Source organism: Ptychodera flava, chromosome 22 (assembly GCF_041260155.1).
Source record: "Ptychodera flava strain L36383 chromosome 22, AS_Pfla_20210202, whole genome shotgun sequence".
Taxonomy (NCBI): Eukaryota; Metazoa; Hemichordata; class Enteropneusta; family Ptychoderidae; genus Ptychodera; species Ptychodera flava.
The window spans coordinates 10,909,524-10,936,508 of record NC_091949.1 but is presented as its reverse complement, the minus strand read 5'-3'; the positions used below and the strand labels follow the sequence as shown (position 1 = coordinate 10,936,508).

General features: G+C 37.3%; 3 protein-coding genes across 4 annotated transcripts in view; 1 reads left to right on the top strand and 2 right to left on the bottom strand.

The window, feature by feature from the left end:
• The window catches only part of LOC139122649 (sphingomyelin synthase-related protein 1-like), a 28,456-nt gene extending 26,112 nt beyond the window's left edge, over positions 1 to 2,344 (bottom strand). Inside the window, exons 1-2 of one of the 2 annotated variants that reach the window (XR_011549511.1) lie at positions 1,940 to 2,335; positions 1,180 to 1,532 (exon numbers count right to left, since the gene is read on the bottom strand). The gene's annotated coding sequence lies outside the window, so the exon portion shown is untranslated. Of the gene's footprint in view, positions 1 to 1,179; positions 1,533 to 1,939 lie in introns of both variants that reach the window. The other variant, XM_070688237.1, reaches the window with a different exon arrangement.
• The window catches only part of LOC139122663 (uncharacterized), a 249,372-nt gene that overhangs the window by 57,415 nt on the left and 164,972 nt on the right, over positions 1 to 26,985 (top strand). The window lies entirely within an intron of this gene.
• On the bottom strand, positions 11,942 to 26,842 carry LOC139122660 (annexin-B12-like). The gene is made up of 10 exons (XM_070688261.1): positions 26,736 to 26,842; positions 21,750 to 21,831; positions 21,291 to 21,385; positions 20,365 to 20,478; positions 18,865 to 18,943; positions 17,250 to 17,386; positions 16,044 to 16,233; positions 15,408 to 15,466; positions 13,960 to 14,082; positions 11,942 to 13,015 (listed from the first exon to the last, which is right to left on the bottom strand). The coding sequence occupies exons 1-10, from the start codon at positions 26,751 to 26,753 to the stop codon at positions 12,962 to 12,964; spliced, it is 951 nt and encodes a 316-aa protein (XP_070544362.1). The 5' UTR covers positions 26,754 to 26,842; the 3' UTR covers positions 11,942 to 12,961.

Sequence of the window (26,985 nt, the reverse complement as noted above, 5' to 3'; positions counted from 1 at the left end):
ATGTGCATGAACAATGAGAGTGATAATTGTATAAAAACCATTTAAATATTTCAGGAAGCGGGACTCTATCTTCCAATTCCTCAGTGATGCAATAATATATCGTATACAATTCGGCGTTGGATGTGCATTGCGAAATATTAGTCATGGCAATCACTCACGGTCAAACAAAATCTAAGCCTTTCGTTTCCGTAGGCCTAATTGTCTACATATATTACAAACCAATGACAAATATACTCTAACGATGAACGCATTATGAGTCTTAATTTTTCAATAGCACAAAAATGTATCGGTGCGATTTTTCCTGTTTGGCTGATTTTTGTTGTCATATGTTATCTTGCTTGCCAAACTATAGCTACAGCGTCATACGAGTTTCCTCACTAATTATTCTAAATCTGTCTTTATTTTTAACATTGAAGAAACGCACAATATCATTAGTTTTGTATTGTTTAGAATGCACGAAATTTGTTTGGTCGTTTTTGCGAAATGATTGACACCTTTCAGAACCAACGCCGCGCGCCAGGTCCTCAAACATATATACATGTGACACACTCGTGTGTTCACCTTTAACGGGGAGCTTATGTCGGAAAATGTAAAAAAAAAATCACGGGTCGCATGAACGACCCCGGCTCTTCTCACGCAGCCGTCTGTGAATGTAGCCTTTCTGTGTAAGATTGCGATATGAAATAGTTCGGCCTCTGGTGAAAGGCACTGATGCTCTGACAGAAAAAATGATTTCATGCTGTTTAACCTATGTCCAGGAAATGAAAATTTCGTACTCCCAAGCAAGGCATACGATAAGCAATTGTGTCATGGTCATGAAGACACATACAGAGACTTCACAGTACTCGGAGGTGAAATTTCGATAAAGTATACACCAAAGAAAGGCAAATTAATCAAAAGATGATGATGAAAGCGGTACTGTATGTGCGAATGGTTATAAAAGGTGGCATGGCTAAACAGCCGTTTAGTTTAACATTTCCGTAAACGTCATCACAGATGTAATTTTCCGATAGCATACGGTTCTAAGCTGTGGCTATAAAGGAACACTCGTATATTCATTGTCAATACACCCATCCCTACCAAATTACTTGCCAAAGTCTGTACAACATACGTACAACAACGCAGTCACAGATTGTTGTACCCACAAAAAAAGCATGTGTACATGAGAGAACTACTTACAGATTTATATGTCACCGTATGATTGGAGTTAGGCTTCTAGAACTGTACGTGTGAACATCACACTATCCGTGACACGAAGGTGTTAGACCAGATGAATCCGTTTTAGATGCGCAACGTCTCGGTGTTGTCGAACAGGCCACGTCTGAATGAGCAGACTACAGTTTACCGGTCTGTGCTTGGCCGTTCTTTGTCTGAAGTGAACCACCCCTTGAGTATAACTTCCACTTTAAGAGGCGTATCCGTCGACCCTGTTTAGGTTTTTCAGGAAGTGTCCATTTCACATCCAACCGAGGGCTCTCTTGCCAGGGAATAAGCCTTTACTGCAGTCTTCCTGAAGTAACATTCAGGGAGACCTAAATGAATCAAGATGAATGGTAAAACATTTTTATCATAAATAATAATAACAGTGATAAAAATAATCATATTTATTGCTTGCTTGCTGGTATAAGTTAGGAATTGACATCACATTTTGTAGCAATAAATGTGTTATATAAAGAAACAAGTTTTATATGTGTCTCTGACATAACAAGGTAATAATCATCATCATCATCATCATCATCGTCATCATCATCATAGTTGTTGTTGTTGTTGTATTTCTAAATGTATGTAATTCAACAATGTAGTCTGTAGGTTCATAAGCTGATTTTGGAGTGATATGTTGAAAACGTAACAGCTTCTTCCAGAGAAAGCCCACCTACAATAAACATCGACAGTAGGCAAAGCGTAAACAGAATGGTTCCATGATAAATTGCATCCTCACCTTGAAATTTGTTGCAAACGCTTCAGGTAGGAAAGCAGAAACATAAGTATCTAAATATTTCAGCCGAGTGTCAATACACTTGACAGTACACACAAAAGTAAAGCTCCTTCCGTATTCGTCTGTAAGGTAGTACAATAATCAGTCACACTGACATCTTAGACATCCTCGACGCTGCCATTGCGACAATAACAATCAGTAGAGATACCCAGTTCGGTTTCTCATCCACTCAGTCCTTTGAGTGGTGGATAGCCAATCCCGAGAACGCATGGCCAGTGGCAATTGGGCCGACCTACAGCCTCGTTATCAGTTAATTGGCAACGTAATGAACACCAGGTATTGTTTGTTGATGCGAGACACACAGGAATCACCGCAGCAGCATCTGACATGACATCATGTCTGAGTGTCTTGGACGAGTTTCACCGCGCAGGTTCTCATGACCACGTGATATTTGTGATGTATTACACGTCGTTTTATGTAAATGATCCGTGTTCTTCAAATATATGTTGATTTCTGCTCTGCAGACTCGTATACTCATATCTGAAAGCCTTTATAATGGAAAGATGAGGAGACTTACGTCATAACATTTGTCCCTTTCAACATCAAACCCTGTTAAAGTAGAAAGGTGTTACAGAATGACCCCGGGGCACGATGAGATTTCAAGATATGCATTATGACAAATACGCTCTATGCTAACAACAACAGTAGTGTCGCTCATCATAAAATACAGCGTGTTTTTCAAGTTTTCCTGAAAGACAACAAGACGTAACGGAGAGATCATTCACCAATAATACCAGTAACTCCCGCCGTTGATGTTATGGCGATGAATCCGTGCACTCACTGTAATCACTGCAAGTACATTGCGAGTATACCGATAAGGTTTAACACTTTGGTAGCTTTGTGTAATTGTTCCCAACAAAATCTCAGTGCAACATTTTACCAATTTTTGTGAAATATTCTATAATTTTTTTGATAATTTTGGACCACATTGACATCACTTTTCACGGGCTACAGTTTGTGATCAAAATTTTGGGGAAAATTTTAAAGAAATATTGTCTGGATCTGAAAAAAATGGCTGGGTTATATTTTATAAAGGAGATAAAAATTGACTGTGGCATTCTGAGGGTTAGTCGTATTAAATAGCAGCAAACACTAAACTTTGTTTCAAGCTAACAGAGACATAAGCCGTAACTCGTGATGAACAGCTATACATCCTATATATTCTCCAGCTCAATACTTTTGATGATAAAAACCGATTAATAACGTTATTGAACGTTTTTAATCGTTTACCGAACATATGGTATCAGCATTTTGCTGTAGCCACTCAATGAGTGCAAGATGCAGAGATATAGATTAGTATTCAGTTAAGGAAAATTATGTATTAAAATTTTATGCTAATGACTTATTATCAATATGTAATATTCATCTACCTCGGAACATTCACAGTACGTCCCACTTTCTTTCCCACTAACAATATATTTTCCTTTTATGTCATGGTCATCAATATTTTTTTCGTTTGTTCCAAAAGCAGACAAAACATCCACTGCCTGACATCAATAATACATTTCTGGAGTCCCGATCGAGGAACAGCGATTATACTTGAAATCCTTTTATTGGCAGCTGTTCTCAGATTAATTTAGCCTTAGGTAAAGGCACCATTAGTTTCTGTATCAGAATATCAAAAAAAATCTCTTCAATTTTGACGCAACTTATGTCAACAATCAAAGAATGTTATCAGACAAAAGTAAAAAGATCCAATCCATGTCACTGTCTTTAATGATTTCTTCCACGGTTTCGGCACCAGGTGAAGAATTGCCCTTCAAAACCATTCTGGTACATCTCTCTCTCTCTCTCTCTCTCTCTCTCTCTCTCTCTCTCTCTCTCTCTCTCTCTCTCTCTCTCTCTCTCTCTCTCTCTCTACACGTTTGTCAGCACGTCAAGAATCCAATTCAATACACGTTTCACAGTAACCCCTCTCTTTCTTTCAATGTTTGTAAACTCCCTTTTCTTTTTCATACGGTGACCTCCCTAACCTTTCACTTTTGACCCGTCACATTTCATGAAAAGCCTTGTTAGTCTTGTATCATTTAGGTAAATTTACAGGGTAATATATCATCTTTTTGTAATCGCAGTGCCGAAAACCGGCGACTTTCTCTGGAAGGGTGAGTAACGGTTGAGTTTACGTGAATACGTTTCTTGTCGCTGTTTCTGCTTACAAAGGGTTTTTACCGTCTTGAATGCATTAAAGCGAAGGCATGGCATAAAAACTGTCACATAATCTGTACTGACACTTACGGCTTGGTATCGAGTGACTAAAACCTTCATGTAAAGGTCAAAACGGCGGCAATAATTAATTGTATTGATATTATTTCCCCATTCAGTTTAATTTTTTCGTCAGTTTTGTTCGCTAAGTGGCCGGCATAACGTGGTAAAGAACTTACATGCGATGAAAACAGTAAATGCCGGTTAGGCGCTTTAAATAAAATTCTTTGTTTGCCGTCCGCGTGCTGATAGGTTTTCAGAGAAAATAAAGAAAAACAAACACAGTGTTAACACTATTACAAATAAAAATATTATTTTCCCAAAAGAAAACAAAATAAAAATTGAACTTGTGTTAATATACTTGTGTTTTTGTCTGTGTTTATTTATTTCTCTGGCTGTTTGGCAGATTTTTCAAAAATCCAAGGACGGCAAACAAAGAATTTTCTTCAAATGGCCTTCTGCTGTTAACTCAACATAAGTGAGGTGACAAACAATAAATATCGGTCAACTGTTCCTTTAGAACCCTTCGATCATGTGACCCATGTATTTCCTCGTGTGCAGTAAACTTCCCTGTCGAAGTCTCTACTACTGGGAATGTGACGAATATAATCAATAATTTCACAGCTTCAGTACAGGATTATAGATTTGCAAAAATTTTCACTATAGATAGGCCGAAATTAATATGTTATTGTAAAAGGTTCTAATTACCCATTTTTTAATTTGAAATTACTTCATAGTGTGTTTAGTGTGTTAAATACGGAAACTTACATGTCAGAGGAGGAATGTACAAGGCTTTCCGCAAAAAAGCGGGCTGTATATTATTCGAAGCAATTGCTCATGCTCACTGGCTCGCTACACTAAGGCAAATGTCATTATTTAGGGCCGGAGGTCACTCCAAAACTGAACTGGTTGGGTGACTAAAAAACATTTTTAACCTCAAATTTTCAAACGTTTCTGTATCAGGAGGGGGAGACCTCCCCCTCCTGACCTCCCCATATGTTCACTGCTCTACAGCTATACGGTGATCGAACACACATACCGGTCTCTAATAATGAAGTGACTACAAACACAGCATCCAGCTTCAAACTGTCCCTGTATTTTCCTACGGTGATGTCCTCACTGCTAGAGGATACTGGGTGAATTTAAATAGATACAGATTCAGTGTGTACAAACATAAATAAACAACATGAAAGTCCCAGTATCCTGTCGCAGTGATTTTGGCATAAAAGTTAATTCTCTGGCAGTCCTAGAATGTAAGAGACAAATGTATCAGCCTCTGATAATGTAATTTGGAACTATAAAACAAGAATCTGATGTAAAAGTAAGCTTAAAATTTGCACAGGCTTAGTGCCAAATTGATTTGGACGAAATGTCTGGTCTAACATACATACATACATACATACATACATACATACATACATACATACATACATACATACATACATACATACATACATACATACATACATACATACATACATACATATGCATACATACATACATACACACATACGCACATACATACACACATATATACATACATGTGTGTGTATGTGTGTCTGTGACTGTGTCTGTGAGTTATCATGGCGGAGGGTGTCACGCAAAAATTTCGGGCCAACAAAGTTTTCTTTTTCAATTCTGATCCCCCTCCCCTTTCCAGGCCTTAAATGATGACGGCTACCTAATTTCCTGTTTTTTGAACAGCAATTAAGCTCACACGTGTTCTTGGTTCTGAGAAGGACCTAAAATAACTCGAGTCAGTGTGTAAATACAAGTATAACGGAACTGAAGTGCCATACGTCAAAAGGTTCAGACCGACATTAGGTGCCGAGCAAATACTTGGCAAGTGAAAAGTGTATCAGGGTAATAAATCAACATGTAAACTGTGAGCTTTGATCAGTAATGGAAAGAACGTGAGGTCGAAAAATATTAAAGTTTCGACAGTATGTTAAGAATAAATATTACTTCATATGGGTTACTCCTACGGAAATGAGTAACACACTCTCAGATGCGAATATTACGAGCATGACGTCATTTTCGACCACGGAATTCTCGCTGACAATGGATGGCAAGTCTACCTTTGGATGAGAACACCCCTCTAGACCTTGCAGCAGTGGATTCTTCCGACATTGGTGATTGTTTTCTACTTCTAAATTTAATTACATTGTCACTTTGCTTTGCACAAACTTTCATATTACTTATTTATCCAGGCGTACCTGTACTGGCGATAACACCCCTATAAACCGTTGACCCACTTTTCGAATTTTATCGAGCAAGGTGTGTTGCCCCGTGGACAGCCTATAATTTGTGCCCCTTTTAACTTTCCCGCACATCTGTCTAATACCCTGATACATGTAACTCTGCTTTCGGTGCCCTTTTTAGGATCATGCATACATATATATACATATGATCATACAGATGACGTTTCATCATATGTTGAGTTTGTAATTCCCGCTTTCGTTGGAAACTTTCATTTTACACCTTTTGAACTAAATCGGCCGTGTGAGCCCACACTATAGTCATCTTACCTGATCCTTGTGTGCAAACTGAGTAACGTTTTGACATGCGTGGCTAATGGCTCCTGGGCCTATACTTTTGTCGCCAATTAAAAAACAAGGTAACTTTTTTTTTTTTTTTTTTTTTTTTTTTTTTTTTTTTTAAACTGTTTAACTTGACAATGTGATATCACACGTATACTACACCACACATGTTTTGTTTCAAGATCGAAGACAGTTTTAAACAGCCACAGCAATGCATTGTGGAATAGATGGAATGAGCGGCAATAGATCTATTCAATGAGAGAGAGAGAGAGAGAGAGAGAGAGAGAGAGAGAGAGAGAGAGAGAGAGAGAGAGAGAGAGAGAGAGAGAGAGAGAATTTGTATGGACACGAGAGGCCGGATTTCTTAATGCAAGGTGGTGGCAGTCAAGGCAGTCGTACACGCATCCAACTTTATTGCATTATTTGGTCAGTGTGTCGGAGAAAACCAAAGGTATACTAGTATGTTCACAGTAGATCAGTTACAGGGTTGTCTGAGGCCAACGAGCTCTAGCCGGCCCCGGCTTGTTCTATCCGAGACCTCTATATCGAGGTCAAGGAAAGTGCATTGACGCATCTATTACTCAACAGATTATTTATCCAACGGGCACAGTTACGCTTAGAAGTCGTCAATGGAAACCTCTGGCTCGTTACAAATGCACAAACAAAGCATCGGGTCGAGGGCCTTGATGCATTCTTTGTTGTCACAGAGATTGCAACTACGGAAAGACCGAAATGACGCTAACAAGGGATACTATAATTCATCAAGAAAAGTTGTCAGGGGATATTGTAAGTAAGCTTATAGTACAAGACTACAAAGAAACCAATGGAGGATTATGTGTCTGAGCTCAATGAGTGTAAATATCAATGAGTGTGAAAATGGGACTCCTCAGTTCCCGAATGTGAAAAAAAAACATGGTGCTCTGGAACAAAATACCCTTCACCGTCATTTTAACGTTGCCTAAATTACTTGTAACCTATAAGTATACGATTAGACTTGGTTCAAGTCGGTGATTGTATAAAATGAAGTCATTTCAGCATGGTTTTTAACGCATTGATGTTACTTTGCATTTGAAATGTTTTGACTGAGATTCGGGGAGACTACGCAATACGATCCTTCACACTTGTATGAGTTTGTGTGAGGTGAACACGCTGGACAGTGGATTTGCGCATGCGTAGAGTGAACGCACTCGGCAGTGTCTTCCCGTCAACGCAGTCTGAAAGATATTCTCGATTACTCTTCTACATCACATTCACTGAACAAGTCTCATTCACAGACTTGGATCAAGTCTAGAATACCATTGTAAAAGCTAGGTCGATGACGTAATGATGCTTTGCAGCTTGAGTATTGTTTCCACATAGGAACTGGCACTTTCGATGATATGGTCCGCGGAGTACGCATCAGTTGGGACTCAAAAATTGCTGGCATTCCTAATGTTCCAATGAACCATTCTTTCCTGTACTTTTATGTTTTTATATGTACCTTATTTATTTCCGAGCTTTACATTTTGGCCAGGAATATGGAGATAATCGGCAGAAAGGAGTGGGGTGAGTTACAAGCAATTTGAAGGCTGAGGCCAGAGGATTTTCGGAAGATTCCGTACTGCGAAGTCCCTCTTTTCATACCAGATAACATAGTACATGTATATCAACACTCAAAGTTTCGAATTCTCTAGCGTTAACACAGCGAACTCTGGCTCCTTGTTTGTTTGTTTATGTTTGTTTGTCTGTTTATGTGTGTTTGTTTGTTTGTTTGTTTGTTTGTTTGTACGTTTGTCCATCACTCTCTCCGAATACTCACCCTTTCTAATAACTTGGATGAGTATTTGAAGACAGTGGTGGACACACATGAGTGCTAATTACTCCTCATGGCAAAGAAGGAGTATGCTTTATTTCATACGTGGATTGTAATAGAAAACTTTTTTAATTATCATTTATTTACTTTACTAATAAACAAACAAACAAACACAATTTGTTGATAAACATGAACACAAATACAACCCTTTATTGGTTATCTATTTTATATGGAATCAAATTAAATTAGTTTTCTATGCCTTAGCAGCATCAAGCACTAGAAACAAATTACCTTTGAGAATGATTTAAGCATAAAATGAAGCTAGCAAAACTGATAGAAACACTTTCAAAAGAAAATAACATATGTATCATACACCTACTGCCGTAACCTATGGGAGTTTGACCGTCCAATAAATTTCCGTATTTTGTATAGTACGCGGAGTCCCGAATACGGGAGACGCGCGACGCGCAATTTTCAGGGGTTTGTAGCAATTTTATTTCAACAATCGCGCGCGTTCCACTCATATCGCGCGTACCGCGTCCTTCAAAATTTACCATAGAATTTGTTTATACGGACGATTAATGGAGCGAGGTGTATTAATAATAGGGTTATACACAAAATACGGCCCTGTATGGACTCAGGCTCAGTGAGTGATGACGTATTAGACTTGCCTTCGGCTCGTCCAATACGTCACTCACTGAGCCCTCGTCCATACAGGGCCGTATTTTGTGAATAACCCTATAATATGTCACCATAGGAATGCTGAGAGCTATAGACACTTGAAGCTTATATTTTATTTCAAATTTAAGTTTTCAAATTATTTCGGTCATGATGTGTGTGTGTGTGTGTGTGTGTGTGTGTGTGTGTGTGTAGTGTGTGTGTGTGTATATATATATATATATGTTCATATATTCATATATACTGTATACTTGTTTTGCAAGGCAGTGATCTCCCCTCTCTTCTCCCAAAGGTTACATGTTTCCGTCGTACCTTAAAGGCCTCGCGTTACTTTACATACTGGTGTAGGGAAGAGCAGATATTAACTCAAGGTAGTGTGCGCCTCGAATGAAAGACATAAAAGTTTCGTCAAACTTTCCTTATTTAAACTGTCAACCATTCTCTTACCAAATGAAGAATAAAAAAGGGGTCAAGTTTGGTACTACAGAAACAAATATGCTTGTAGGTGTTTATTTCCCACGAAACTGATACACATATTTGATATAAATGTTAGAAACGTTAAGACAGTTCCTTTGCCGTTACTGTCATACTGGCATGTTTATTAACATAGTCTAACTCAGCAAACAGACAGTGGAGCGGTCTTCAATTCCTCTGTCCAAGAGTTCGGAATATCAAGTTTAAATTCAGGATGATTTACCTTACAGATAAGCACATATACAATCCGTCTGTAACTATCAAACTGATTGACTGCGACATGGTGCAAGGAAATTGAAGAACTTCAAGACGATACGCGCTGTGTATAAAGTGTGACATTCTGACGTCCTAGCTTACGCGGTGTGTTTATTTATTTCCCACGAAACTGATACACATATTTGATATATGTTAGAAACGTTAAGACAGTTCCACAATGTGTCTAGCCTCAATCGACGTCTCTTCGCTTACTTAACTGACCTATTCCGATTCACTGAAGCACACAACTTTCATCTCATCCTGTCAACACTGAATTAAACTGTCAATGAATGATGTAAGGTATTGAATATCGATGTGAAAAATTATTCATTACTTGACATTGAAAACTCACGTTACAATTGTTGAATAATTGTGGATTAGTAACACGTATTTAGAGATATGTCGTCTGCGGGTTATCAAGGGCTTTTAACCAACTTTATTTTTTCTAGAAATCACTTATTAATAATCTAACTAAAATAATCATCTTTCAAATCGGAGTTATATGTCAAAATTATTTTGTGACAGGGTTCACATCAATTAAGAAGAACAACATTCGTTGTAATTCATATCTGCTATTGCAAGGAGATCTTGGGCGACATAACCTCATTCTCTTGAAACTATTTCTCTGTTGCCGTAAAGAGTGACGTTCACCTGGTCAGCTGTAACTACTGATGTATTTTCCATTCTTGGTTTGTTTGTGAATTTTTCGCGATTTGTTTTTGATTTTTTGGAAGCTGGGGGTGTCGGTGAAAGAAGCAGACACGACTGTCCTGTTGTTCCCAAAGAAGTAGGTCAGCACTTTAAATAAAGAAATTAACCCTAATGTTTTGCTAAGTAGCCGGACAAAATTATTCAAAGATATTGAAACTATTAAAACAGGGGTTGCAAAACGTGAAATTCCAATTTATAAAAACTCAACAGACGTATAGGTACGGCCTAGCCTCCCAGGCAAAGGCCTAACGTCACGCTTTAATTTCCCCCTAGAGTGGTGGCGCAATTCAATTTACTTCCTGATGTTATCTTCCTTTGTTAAAATACGCAGCTTGGAATATAAGAAATTGAGCTACTCTTGATGCTATTAAAGTTATCCTCCAATCCTATGTTATGCAACTAAAATTCTATTTTCCTTAATGGATAGATGATACATTATGTTTCTCCTATAAGATGATGAACAAAGCTGAAAATTTTATCACGAAGTTCTCAAGCCTTGTAAGACTTGACGAAGGATGCGTCCTGAACTCACCTATTTAGTCTCTGTTCTTCTAATTATCTAGGCTTTCATGATATTGAGACTCAATGTTTTACATATCTCTGATCTACCTCTCGTGTGTGGGCTCATCTTGAAGCTCTTCTGAGTAATGAAACTTTTCATCGTCATGTTTTTGTGAAAATTGAAAATATAATTCTTTTCCAATAGAGTTAACATAAGGATGGCAGCCATTTTGAATTTCAATAGCAGGAAATTAAATTTAAGGTAATTTGTTTCTCTAGTTCCATAATTCGCATGGTGACCCAAGATTTTTTAACCAATGATTTTGAAAGAAAATGATCGAAAGTTTGCTTGAGGAATGCTTGAGCAAAGGTTTGTGTCACTCACTGTTCAGGCGCATGCTACATTTAAGGGAAACAGTCGTCGGAACTGCGCCTGTGCGAGTTTCTTGTTTGCAAATGATGTATTTCGTGCACAATATCTAGATGCACCTCACCATCATAGCTGCAACATTTGAATTATACGGTGTGAATTATGACAGACATGTTTTAACTTTCATCAATCACCATCGTACCTTGGATACCGTGTTTACATTGGCCCTATGGGTCCCATACGTACTTTAAAGGCGTTTCCGACGACTGTATCCCATTAAATGGGAATTATCGGAGTCTGACAAATATAAGCGTAATATTGCACTGTCTACCGTGTGTCCAATCAAGCCTATGTGCCAAGAGATCACTGTCCTTCTGTGTGCATGTCGGGAATATTAAAAGTACAGTATGGTACACAAGTGCTTTAGCAGTTCCATCTGTGCTTTATTTCTAAATGCATGAGAATGAACAGGGAGATGAAAAAAAGAGTTGAAAGCAATGTCTTCAGTATTAATAGACTTCATGATTCTACTGAAATCAATCAATCTTATTCAAGTCAATTTATGTCAACAGGGTCTTCTTTGTAAGCTCTTAAAACATTCAAAATTCTTGCTGAAAAATATGAGAATCTGCAATTAAAATAAGAACAATGTTTAAGCCTCTTTACAAACTGCAAAGATAATTAAAACGAAATACGAAATTGCTTCTTGGGGTGAGAAAAGTTCAAATCACGCCATGATTCTTTCACTATATCCTCCAGGCACTTGTGTGTGTAGTGTCAAACTTTGTGAGAGTTGTCAGCCAGCAAAAACTCATGTTTCAAAGGGTTGGTGTGAAAAGATCAAGTATACAGGAATGTTTCAAGAAAAGCTGACACAATTTCATGATAGTTTTGAGTAGACAGCAGAGAGAAGTGTGTCCAAGTGATGAAGTAGATATTTCTCCGTTGTATGTTGTAGGCACAGGTGTGTAAAGGCAATATTGTCATATAAAATGAGATTGATAGGTGCGCAAAGATGTATTTAAATACTATCTCCTACATATATATCTGGGAGAGAAAAGTTCATATGTTCAGATAATCTTTGTTAGATTTCATGTTTCATAGAAAAATGGCCTCAATGCTTGTGCCAAGCGGTCCGCTGGTGGTTGTATTTAGTGCCCTCTAGTGGTTGCATTCAGCAGCAACCAATAAGTTGAAAGTGCTGGAAATTCATTCATAGAAAGTTCACTTCAGAAAAGACTATCTAAAACAGATGAAATGGATAATACTTGACCTATCTCTTGTTATTACATCAAGTTTTTTTCATCGTGCATAATTAACTTGTAAATAGCTATATTGCCATCTAGATTAAAGTTTCCCCAAAATTTATTACACTGAAATAGATTTTCAAAATCGAAGAATTATGACTGTTACATCACTTTAATTCAATGTGCACTTGGTGATTAATTTCCGACGATAGCGAGGAGAGTTTTCTTGTAGTCACCAGATGTATCATCCTGCATAAAGAAAAAACAAAAGTACAGGCTTTGAATGTCAAGTCATTGGAAATAAAACAGTCATTTGGATACATGGTCTCAGTAGATATTTAGTGACACTGTTCAGTCTGTGGGTTCCTGCCTTAAAAGCAAAAGTTGTTTGTTAACTTTACATCAATGCAAATTGGTTATCTTGATAAAACTTTGGATAAAAAAAATTGATTAACAACATCACCATATCGTCAAAATATATAGCAAATTTAACAAGGAAACGTTATGAAAATCTGGGATCAAATTATGGGGCTTTAATAAAGGGTTTGTAAGATATTAAGTATGAAAGAATGAACCATTGTTGGTCTTCCAATGTTATTGCGTGTTTTCATACACACGGTGATTAAATAACTCTTAGCTTTGTTTTACTGGCCATCATTACTCTAAAACAAAGTCAGTATTTCCCGTATTGGTTTTCCTCTTTCCTCCTGTCATTGTTAAAATTCGTTAACTTGCAAACTTTCAAAAGGGTAAAAATCTGTAAAATGCTTGGCACATAATTTCAAAGAAAATTTGTCTGTTGTCAAATATTGGGTTTTCTTGTCTCTGTTATGTATAATTTCATGAAAGTGACCGATACAATTATTGTTACAAGGAGCATTTGGAAAGTGTAATGGATCTATGGCAAATGTTCCCTGAGCTTTGAAATTAGAATTCTAAATATAAATTTGTGGTCCCTGCTCAAGATTGTAGACCACATTCTTGTTTGCGCTATTTTCGAATTTGTCCAAAATGACAGTTCTCAATAATTACAAAGAACATTACAAATATCAAAGTGATACAGTTTTTTTTCTCTGCGGTATGGCAATGAAGATGGCAACAACATAGATTGGCTGAAATTACAATGCAAAGTTCTTCACAGAATGCTCTGACAAGCTGTTAAAGAATTATTTGATTGACGCATGGGTACTTACAGCGATGAACTGTGACAGAGGCTTTGAATACATTCTTTGGAATTCATGTTTGATTTGCTCCATGTCCTTTTCACATCGCGACACAACCACACGTATCAAAGTGTCGTCATCTGTGCCAAGTCCCTGTAAGGAGCAAAGAATTGACCATGAAACAAACACATATGACTGTTGAAATAGCTGAGTCAGTAAAGATAATACTTTAATGAAGATTGTCTACACATATCCTACAGTTACAAAGCCCTTGGTTGGTCATAAACCGTACCTGACAAGCCGACAAATCTACATAGACTCCCACACATTGTATCATGATTTTATGCAAATTATGCAACAGACAATTCATACATTATGTTAACCTGTTCGTCCCCCATTTCCGGTAAACAGAACCGTAATCACCGTTGATAACAATGGATTTAGGCCAAACCACGATAATAAAAGGGTTAACCCTTTTCCTGTCTGACAGTATACTTTCTCTGTCGGCAAAGTTAGTGAAAAGCAGTATTGAGCCAAAATCAAACGTATTTTCACCCACTTGGCTTGATCTGTTATAGTAGGTTTAGTCTGTCAAAGTCATGTTTACAGTGTCTCTGTTTTCAGGGGCATTCAAATGTTTAGTTTCTTGTTAAAATCATAGACCCTCGAAATAGACATTTTTTCTCAAGGGTCTATGTTAAAATGCACCATATGGGACATATATGTTATGCTTCACTAGTTTTAATCATCTTGACCTGATGTTGACACATAAACTTTGCAGGATGAGGTTTAAACTAGTGCGATGGTTTTGATCAATGTACACAGAAAGTCACAATTATATAATTTGAAATAATTTGAGAGGCGTTTCTAGAAGGTATTCTTTCGCAGTTACAGTATCTCCTATTGCATAATATTATAAATTATATTACCATGCCCTGTCCGTCGCATTTTGATTGGGCGAGCTGAACCACGTGACTGACCAAAAATACACAGTAATGGTTTGTTTACATGCCCGTGAATATGAATAATAAGATTAACAACTCAAAGTATCGTAACTTTACAGCTCAAACATAAATCATAATCAATCACAAAATAAAATTGAGCACTTGTAGGTCAAGTTGAGATACTTTTTTCTGAAAACATCTCCGGATTTGCCAATTTTTTACAGCGCGTGACAGTGCGTCGCGTATTGCTCAGTTTCTGGGGCCCACTTGTCATTCGCTCCTGAAATTTTCGGAAATTTTGACGATTTTCTTGGGTTCACTGATAATATAATAGAAATAACAGACTCCGCTCTGACCATTAACGTTTATTTGTGGGCGCGGGCTCGAGGAAAGCCAAATTAACGGGCTCGGCAAGCCTCGCCCGTTAATTTTTGGCTTTCCTCTCGCCCTTGCCCACAAATAAACGTTAATGGTCAGCGCGTCGCCCGTTATTTCTATAAGATTATTCAAATTAAAATAAATTATTTACAATACCTTCATGGATTTGTACAGTTGCTCTGCAAAGTATGCGGCTTTGTTGCGCGCGCATTTCACTGAAAGAAAAAATCATTTTAATCATGTCAGTGATTTGACTGTGTTTAATGTTGAGATAAAACCATGGCAATTGAAAAAGATTCAAAAAAAGTCTGCCTGAGACATCTGTGAACGTTAGTACCAGCTATCACTATCATCTGACAATCTTGGAAAGTTCAACCTTCATATATGTGAGTTCAAGCGTACACTTTTGCTGTACACAGTTTTGCTTGATTGATATTTTCATAATCTGTTTTGCTTTTGATTCATTTGAACACTATATTTCAGTACAATACATGAACTCTTCCTCGAGCCAGCCCATGAATTCTTTTACAAGGATATGATGTGAGACTGGTAACAAGTACACTTGGCAACATGTCTGATCCTATTTGACCACAAAAGAATTATTTTACATCACAGCAAAGACCGGGTTCATGTATGAGGCTAGCCACGGTTATATCTTGTGTGCAAATTTCCTTGCTACATTTTGTTCAGTAAAATGAACAAATTCTACAAAAACAAAGTTGTTTCACTTTAAATCACCACAAACTTCACAAAACTTGATGAACTGAGTTTGAAATCACACCAGTGACTTACCGATGGTTAGCAGGCCCTGCTCAATGTCTCCAGAAAACTCACTCTTAATTGCTTTTTCAATGTCTTTCTTGGATATCTTGGCGTACTCATCAAATGTCGCACGCAACTGTTCAAAACTTCTTGTTGCTAGAATGACGTTGAATCTTGATTCATCTGTCCCACGTTGCTGCTCGCCGGCATCGTACAATGCCTTGAAAATTACACAGAAATGAAATAATTGAAATCACTGCCTAGAAAGTGCTGGGGTATGTCTGTTGTTTTTACAGCAAGTGCAAAATAATTGGTTACTGAAGTTGATAAGTTCCTGTCCCCTCTGGAAAACAGCAGGGAACTGTGTCTTTGGAAATGACTAGAGACACTATACCCTTCGAAGACAGCAAGCAACTATGATCAGTATATTTCCAACATGAATCATATATAAGTCCAAAAAATAATAGGTTTGTTTCAGGTCATTGACATGTGGCAAAAAAAAGCGGCGACACAGGTTTTTTTAAATTTTTGTATTTTGGTGGAATTTGATTCATTTTTTCCCTTTTTTCCATAGGGGCAAATGAAAAACAGGGGAAAAAAGAGTAGACGTGCACACTTTGAAGTGGTGCGGGCAATATTTTGGCCCATTATATGTTCTATATGTCTAATTTTCTTACAATCTTCCTCATTCGTGAAGTATGGAGAGAAATAAGGAGAGTGCCAAGGGATGGGAACCTGTTGAAATTCTGTGGAAAACACCAATTAAAGTTCTTAATTGTCATCCCAGGTGACATTCGACTTTGTGGCCAATAATTCATCCTACAATGTAAACTGGATCTAAGTGGTATGGCAAACTGGAAGAGTCAGTCCAACTACAACAGATGTTCCGAAGCACCGATGGGAAAGCACAAAGCTTTGAGATAATGGGGTAGGAGAGATTCGATGGGCTCTCCCAGTACCAGTGCTAATGAACTTGATCTTAATTTCTATAACAACGTTAAATCTAAGATCAAGACCTGTAGCTGACCATTGGAAAGCGCACATGGTTTGAAATATCTCTAACTACTAGCAGATGAAATCCGAAAAAATAATTAAATCTGAAAATACATTCAATGCAGAGGAATAATTGACATTTAATACTGGCACTGCTGGCGCTAGTCATCAATGTCAGCCCGGAGGCTCTGCCACATCATGACATGCATAAACAGAATAACTGAAAGTTGATGACCAACTCACCTTGGCATCATCCTTAGCTTTAGCAACATCAACCCCTGCTTTCTCGTCTCTGCCTCCTACTGACATAGAAACCATCAACTTTCTGAAATGTCCAGATGTATCTGATCTCAAGTCATCTTCAAGATCTTTGCCGTAATCTAGTGGAAATGATAGACACACTTTAAATAATGGAACCTATTTCAAATCATTTATTTTTCTACATCAATGCATCCATAAATGGATTTTCATGAATTGAATAAAAGAAAATATAGCACAAAACATTAGGGCTAAAATAAAAACTCGCACTGAAAATAAAATACATGTGAAAATGACGAATCAAGCAGAGAAAAACAGCATTGCAAAAAGAACAATTTGACATGATAAATTTACACTTGACAAGCCTTATAATACGAACAGACTTGAAACTGCAACATATGATGATGATTTGAAATTTATACATTAAAGTCATGCACATGGTGTAACAATGCTGAGGGATCAACCTTATTGGCATGTACAACTTTGTAAACTATGACTCCACTGACAAACACTTTGTAAACAAGAAATCTTCAGACAAAACAACAAAAAGAAATAGATTGGCATGCATATTTCAATGATTTTTTTTCTTTCCTAATTTGCTCACTCTGAAAATGAAATAGGCCCCCTAAGCACCTCAGAAATTTACACTGATGGATTTGTTTAAAGGGAGGCAGTCGTCGGAGCTCAAAGGTCGCTAGGGACCCCTACGACCCATGTAAACACTGTACATTAGTTTTGTAGACCATATGGTAAGGTTGCTATATTTCAAATATCTAGGTCTTAAGCCATAATAATATTAAGAAGATTTTTACAATATTATTTTTGAGAATTTATGACCTTTGACCTGCCCTATCCCCCTCTGCAACTAAGCTGTGGCTGGTGTCTATCGAACTGTGACTGGTATGGGACACTGACCTTCGACCCTCAAATCATCCTGTACCTCACTAATTATGCACATCTATAAATGTTATGCTAGCCAATGGAGGTAGAGGTCTGAAGTTTAGTGGACGGAGATGATTATGTTAACTAAGATTTCTGCTAAAACATCAAGCGACCAGGATGACATTTAACCTAGCCAATATGGCTATAGGTCTGATTTTTGCTGGACGGCCATCATGGGAGGAAGGTGTACAGCAAAAATATCAAGTAACCAGGATGACGTTTGACCTGAATTTAACTTATTTGCTTGTATATTTGTGCAACAGCCTTTACATTTGGTTGGATGAGGCGACACATTATGAACTAGTAAATATTTGTCAATAAAAATTATTGATGTTGACCATGGGACGTACAGGGACGGCATAACAATTTGGAGCGTCACTTTTCTCAGCATCATTTTGAAAAATTCGCCCTCCCTCCCTATAATTTTTTCCGGTCCCTTACCGGCCAGCACATGTTGAATTCGTGAACACACATATCGCAGGTCATCACTTTATGCACAAACAAGGCGTCTATTAAATGTGATTTAACAGTGAAGATGAATCGATAAAGTGAATTTGAGGGAAAATGTACTTATCTAGCTTAACAATGCTAATCGTGCATCTTGAACTTTGGCTCGCGGCACGCGGATCGTGGCTCGCAGCACGTGAATTAGGCTTACCCTTTTTAATGGCCTGTATTTCAGCGTTGGTTCTGGTGCACATGATTTCAATCAGTGCAGTTTCATCAGTTCCGAGACCCTGTCAATCAAAAACCCATGTAAGTGTGAATTCAGTGTCAATCAAAAACCCATGTAATTCAGAGAAGTCTGTCAATCAAAAACCCATGTAAGTGTGAATTCAGTGTCAATCAAAAACCCATGTAATTCAGAGAAGTCTGTCAATCAAAAACCCATGTAAGTGTGAATTCAGTGTCAATCAAAACCCATGTAATTCAGAGAAGTCTGTTAATCAAAAACCCATGTAAGTGTGAATTCAGACAAGTCTGACAATCAAAAACCCATGTAAGTGTGAATTCAGAGAAGTCTGTCAATCAAAAACCCATGTAATTCAGAGAAGTCTGTCAATCAAAAACCCATGTAAGTGTGAATTCAGAGAAGTCTGTCAATCAAAAACCCATGTAAGTGTGGATTCAGAGAAGTCTGTCAATCAAAAACCCATGTAAGTGTGAATTCAGTGTCAATCAAAAACCCATGTAATTCAGAGAAGTCTGTCAATCAAAAACCCATGTAAGTGTGAATTCAGAGAAGTCTGTCAATCAAAAACCCATGTAAGTGTGAATTCAGAGAAGTCTGTCAATCAAAAACCCATGTAAGTGTGAATTCAGAGAAGTCTGTCAATCAAAAACCAATGTAAGTGTGAATTCAGACAAGTCTGTCAATCGAAAACCCATGTAAGTGTGAATTCAGAGAAGTCTGTTAATCAAAAACCAATGTAAGTGTGAATTCAGACAAGTCTGTCAATCAAAAACCCATGTAAGTGTGAATTCAGAAAAGTCTGTCAATCAAAAACCCATGTAAGTGTGAATTCAGAAAAGTCTGTCAATCAAAAACCCATGTAAGTGTGAATTCAGAAAAGTCTGTCAATCAAAACCCATGTAAGTGTGAATTCAGAAAAGTCTGTCAATCAAAAACCATGTAAGTGTGAATTCAGTGTCAATCAAAAACCCATGTAAGTGTGAATTCAGTGTCAATCAAAAACCCATGTAATTCAGAGAAGTCTGTCAATCAAAAACTCATGTAAGTGTGAATTCAGAGAAGTCTGTCAATCAAAAACCCATGTAAGTGTGAATTCTGACAAGTCTGTCAATCAAAAACCCATGAAATCATGAATGCATTGCGTTCCTATATGAAATCTAAAAGAGACAAACCTATCAATTATTGTAATAAAAGAGTTGTGTCATTGAACTGATGATGCAACACATCTTATGCAAACTACAAACCTCACGTTAGCGTTTCTACATTGCTGTCAAGATTTTCAAATAAAGGAATTACTCCATTCAAAATGACTCATTATCGTTTGATTTGCATATTCAAGAATGCTCATGAATACACTTTGCATAAATTAATACAATTATTTTGGAAATTTAAAACTTGATGATGAGGAACTGTGGACAGTAACGTAAAGACGGAAAGTCCAAACAAGACCATATCAATGGTTACCTTCATTGCTCTTTTCAATTCGGCAGCATCGAATTGTGGTGCAGACAGCATCAGTGCCACGACTATCTTCTTAAAGTTACCACTCAGTTCACTCTCGAAGTCTTCTACCAATATCTAAACATAAACATACACCATGGTGACCATGGACATACACCATTGTTAACATACATCATGGTGACCATAGACATACATGTATATCGTGGTGAACATAGATATACATCATGGTGACCATAGACATACATGTACATCGTGGTTAACATAGATAGACATCATGGTGACCATAGACATACCGGTACATCATGGTGAGACATACATCATAGGGACCATGGACATACATCATGGTGAATATAGACATACATCCTGGTGACTTGACATACATCCTGGTGAACATAGACATACATCATGGTGAACACAGACATACATCATGGTGAACATAGACATACATCATGGTGAACCCAGACATACATCATGGTGAACCCAGACATACATCATGGTGAACATAGACATACATCATGGTGAACATAGACATACATCATGGTGAACATAGACATACATCATGGTGAAATCACAAGCTGTGTTGACAGTGCCACCATAAACAGATTTATGTCGGACAAAGAATTTCCTACAAAACACGGGGCCAAGAATTATAAAACATGCTACACAGCAAAACAGCTTAAATTTTACAGCAGAATCAGAACTCTCCTTGAAGGAAGGAAGCCACTGAGTACGGCCTTATTACCATATGGATCATTTGGAAAAGGATATCGATACAGAATACATGCATCTGTTTCTGTATTCCAAATATTTGCATCGCACCCAGTCATTTTATACTAGATCATGATAGAGAACGCTTTAATCTTTCCTCAGGAAGAGTTTGAGCAAAAGTTAAGAACTCTCTGTTCCACTATTGGGGGTTCAATACCTACCCGGCCAAACATTCTTTTGTAATCTTTTGATATTTGCTGTCGCTGTTCATTGCTACATGATGTTACAACTTGAATAATGGTTTGCTCATCGGTTCCTGGAATGAAAAAGAGGATTGTCACGTTGTATGAGGCACTGGTTTACGAGTGTTTTAATTAGCTTTCAATCACACTGAGTAAGTTTTAGTTTATCACCATACTTTCACACACCATTCTCATCATACACGTTCGAGTAGAAATATTTCCGGAAATATTCTCAAGAAATCTGTGTGTAAATTTAGGAAGTTGAAACTTTTTCGATCAATTTAGTTGGAAAATGTAATAACCTATCTGTTCTCTATTTCGAAACTATGAACTTCCTCAATCAGATCATGCCATGCTGAAATGAAATAGCAATCCTCACAAACTTCAATATAGTGAGGGCGCTGTTGTACAGGACGTGACCATTCAAACAAGACTTACCAAGACCTTTCATGGCGTTCCGCAAAACTTCAGCCTCATTTTGACTGTTAAAGCCTGCCTTTGGTTTGATAGAACCTTCTCCCTGTGATGAAAACGTTTGTGATTGCAGAAAAGTGAGTTAAAAAGTGCAATGTACCTTGCAGTTTATAAAACATTGAAGAATTCAAGAACAAACACCAAGAAGATTGGAGGTAGACTTTGCACGAGACACACCGATGGATTTTAGTACGATTATGTGGTTCATTATCAATGTTGTGTTCCGCTAAAACACGACAGTATGGCAAATCCAGAATAGGATGTGATGCACAGATTACCAACATGCAGTCAAAGAAATGTGAAATGACACTTTTCAAAACTTAGAAATGTGAAACGGCACTTTTCAAAACTCATGTGAGATAAAGTGCTACTTGTAGTTGTCTTGCACAGACTGAAAACTTATACACATAAACCTGGTTCGTGGTGATTACATGTATATCAATTAATGACGTCAAATAATGTGTGATGGTTTTGGTTTTCTGACTTCAACAACACTTCAAATTTGTATTACCTAGCAATGAAATTGATGTGCCAACAGATATTGTCTTATGTTCCATAGAATCAAGGAAATGTTCCTTGCAAACGGCATTCCCACCAAGGGTCAAGGCAGTTTCTGTCACTTTAAAAATCTGCATTTGTGTTCTTCATATTGGATTTGAGAATGAATTTGAAACTTATTATCTGTAGTACATGAAACCAGGTCGGCCTGAATTTCAAGTTTTGTAAAGAACACAACAAAATATTGTACAGAAGCAGAAAATCCACTTTTGACACTATAAACCTAGTTTTTAACGGACTAGTAAGTTCAGTAATCTATGAGTAATGCTCTTGACAGGGTACAACCATCAAAGTTTTTTTCATTACTGGCTTGCAAAAGATTGCCGAACTTTCTTGGCATTTTTGAGGCAATAATATTATTGATGAATATTACTCTCGAATTTTTTAAATTTTCAGAGTTTGAGAACTTATTTCCTAATTTTGATTGAAAATCTGCATGGTAGAACTTTTTCCAAAGGAAAATACCTGTTGATACAAATCAAAGAGACTTGTGGGTAATTGATAGTTTGATTACTTCTGCGTCCCACATTGATTGTCCAGTGCAGTGTTTTCCATAATGCATACATCTAGCTAGCCATTCTTTCAGTGAAAAATTAAAAAGTAACTTTAAATTTAATTTACCAGATTCACACACCTGCTGTTTTACAAATTCTATAGTTTTCTAAAACTTTCTTCTGTGGTCTACCGGTACCTTTGTATCCAAAATGAATTTGCTGGCAACCTTTTCCCATCATGATAATATCTCAAATAATTGGAACCTATCGAATTTTTGATGAATTACAAGTGGAATGTGTTTATTCAACCGTTACATAATTACCGTATTTGTCACTTAAATGGCCATTGTCCTACGTGAATTTTGAAAGGCAACAAAATAGGTTTTTAACATGTTCACTTGGATTTCCTGTAAAGAGATTCGCACACATCATTGATAACAATGGGGTTGGTTTAAACCATGATGGTGAACAGGTTAAAACCAGAGATGTTGGTTACTAGGGATTTTATGAAAAAGTCAGACATTTGAAATTGTTTGCAGTGGTAGATGTGCATATTGCACTACTTATAACATGGCCTTCATCCTTCAGTCTATGATCACGGTTCCTTTCAAGGACAATTCAATAAAATACAGATCAGTTGCTACTCTTCCCAAGTTCACATTATGCACACAAAATTAACCCTGATATTCATAGCGCATTCTGGTATTATCAGTTCTGTTTACAACCCCACCAACTACAATCACAGTGTTAACATTTTCTGTTTTCCCATTCTATAAAATTATTTGATTACCTTAGGTCATGAAGCAGAATTCTCTGCAGATTGTTTATCAATATATGTTTCAATAACCTTGATCTTATCTTGATATATCCTAATTAATTTTTTCTGACTAAGTCAAATCTCTGATATTCAGAACCATATTGGTAAAACTATTTATAATGTGAACCTTTGGAAGACAATAATTGGAATATCAAATGGCCATCTGGATCATAAATTAAAGCTGTAATGTTCATATGCATGTTTCTACCCTCGATGATTTGGGATAAAGAATCTATGAATGGCGATGAAATAGCAAGCATCCCCCACAACATTCCAAATTTCAATTTCACGAAAATTTCATGACCTCCAAACGGTAAAACTGAATACAAGCACATTAACAGATGCCGAGTTGCCTTTGTTACCATTACACACTGATAGATTTCAGTGTCATTTTAAAGGATTATTTGTGGATAAGACACAGTGCATGGTATCTACTTCAAGATATTTTATATTCCTGAATATATTTTGTGAAAAAAAAACATATCGTATGGAGGAACTGAAAAGCATGACAGTAACTCATGTGAACATCATGGCAAACAACTCATGTGTGAATCAGCAACCATAATGGTGGAATTTGATTATACCCAATAGATAAATTTCTGATGACTCTTTCCCGTAGGGCAACATAAAATCCTTATTCTTATTTTATTTGTATTCAAAATACTGCATAATATGTACTGCACAGCACATATGAATATCATCTGGTTCCCTGAAAACATATCCAAGTCTCCACTCCTGTCCACCATTATGGGATAGATTATTTGGGTTCTGATGTAAGTAGTGGGCCTGAATATTATATTTTTTTCAATGCGGTAAGTTTGCTTCGTAACGCGAACTCTCCAGAAACCATGAGATGTTCTGTCTTTCTTGGCGTGGCATGTGTCTTTAAATACTACCGATGAAAGTTTCGGGAACTGAAAATAACTTTCTACCAGGAAGCATCAGCTCCCTGGTTTCAATTTCATAACGAAGCCGAAACTTAAACACAGATAACACGAGCACTGCCAGGTGTGTCTAACATTTCCAATTCTATGGCACAGTACTGTCACATAAAATTGCATCACAGCTCCTACGAAGAGTCAGTGACATCGAATTTTAACTCATGGAAAAAAAGTTGTCTTAAAAAATTCAAACTTTTTAGGGTCGCTAGTTAACAAAGGGAAACAATTCAGTTGATAATCTAAAAATAGTTTGAAGTACTGGTAGAACAAATCTAAATGCACGCATTTCATTACTGATAAACCAATTAAATTTAATGTACTGTTTTATTCTAAACCAGATTCTACTGTTGAGAAAAAAAATCTTCAAACAACCAATTTTATGTATTTCAAACAGAAGATAATGAATTAAGATATTATATACTCTGCACCTGTAGTTCTATAATTACTCAGTAATCTTAGCAATAAGTTAGTCTGGATGTTTTCTGACCTTTCAAACCACTCTCCCCTGACATCTTTTTGTACAATTAATAATTAAACTGACGACATACGCATTGTAGTTGTCTATTAACACAGTTTCAATCAGACTTCAATCTGTACAATTGTATTGATTGCTATCTGATCAACCACAGACTGGTTACTAATTACCGGTATGTCCAATGCACTGACTTGTTTTATTACTGACAAAAGTCATGAATGCTACCTGTATACTTATTGCCTTTAACCGACTGTAATACATGTGATGAATACTGAAAGGAGTATAGTAAAAGAAGAAATTTCACTCCTTTGTGTGGACAGCTTAGAAAGACAATTACAGTCATGTAACACTTACATGTACACCTGATGGACACAAAGAATGGCATTGAAATGCACAGAAGTGCTCCATTTTAAACAGGAAAAGTCAAATAAACAGTGTACACCCTGGACTAGATAAAGGCTATGACCTTTGACCTTTTATGAATGTCAAATTTTAAAGAGGAAATAGACCAATGTATTTCACGGTATTATTAGGGTTAAAACTTTTCAGGGTAGTACACATTTACGAACAGTTGCTTCCACAATGACAAATAAAAACATTTTTTGATGATCTTTAACCAAGTTTGGTACTAGTGCACAATTACTGACCTTAAATTTCCGACCAAATGACCCTGAGCTTACAGTCACTAATTAACATACTGGGTTGGGCAGATTCTGAGAAATTCAGATATCTTTTAAATCAAAGAAAGCTGCAACAGATTTTACAGATTCTGATCTTCTGCACACATACGGTGAGAATCGCTGAGAAACAAATTCATAAGTGATTACCACTTTCATTTTATGTGACTATGTACAGAATACACACAGAAAACACTGGGGTGTCGCCAACTGAGCTGTTCGTGCCAAAAGGTGTTCGTGCGAAGTTTTTCAGCGGGTGGGCAAATTTCAAAACTAATCAGCAGGCGGGGAGAAAACATCGATATTTACTGTGGTTCGGGAAGAAATTTCATTATTTTCAGTGGGTGGGGAGAAAATGTTTGACAGTGGGTACCGGAAAATACGTAGAGGGAGGGGAAAACCGTGGTTGATAGAACTAACTTAGAGGGGAGCAATGTTTCAAGGTATACTGCTAGCTGCTCGCACGGTTTTGTGTTGATCTGGGGTGCATAGTGGGCAATGGGGAATTCCAGTGGTGGGGAGAGGGTAGTTGGGAGCTTGAATTGTTGTGGGGAGTGGGGAGCGGGCAAACCATAGATACTGGAGGGCAGTGAGCATCAAAATTCAGTGAGAGGGCACATTTTCCGTGTATGCTAGTGGGAGGGCAGTTACGAACAGCTCTACTTCCCCCTCCAAATGTTAGGCCAAGGTCTAAAATAAGTAAAATCCATCCTTCAAAATATGTTTTGTGATGATTTTGCGGAGTTGATGAAATTTACCTGTTGGCGGCACCTGACACTGCATGCATATCACTGTTAGACTGATAAAAACAGGCAATCGACGTGCAAAGATAGCAATTACAATCACATCGGTAAGTAGTCTACCTCCAAGTTTAACCTCCGCACAATGCAACATCAACTGCACTACTTGGGAGCAGTTAACAAAGATCAATGTTCAGGGAAAGACAGCAAAGAAACACTAAATTCTAGAGACTGCTTGCAGGTCTTACCTCAGATGACGTAGCCATTGTAAATGGAATGTCAAATGTCGGTAGATAGTTTATGTAGTCGACACGAACATGGGGTTACACGAAAAATATGTGAATGAGAGGAAAATAATATTATGCATGCATGCATTCTATGAAAAAGCATGGGGCATGTGCGAACTTGCAAATTTACTTGCCAACTTTCATGCCGGAATGTTGGCGGCGACCTCAGTAAACTTGCCAACCTATACTTGCCAACTTCCATAGGGGGAAG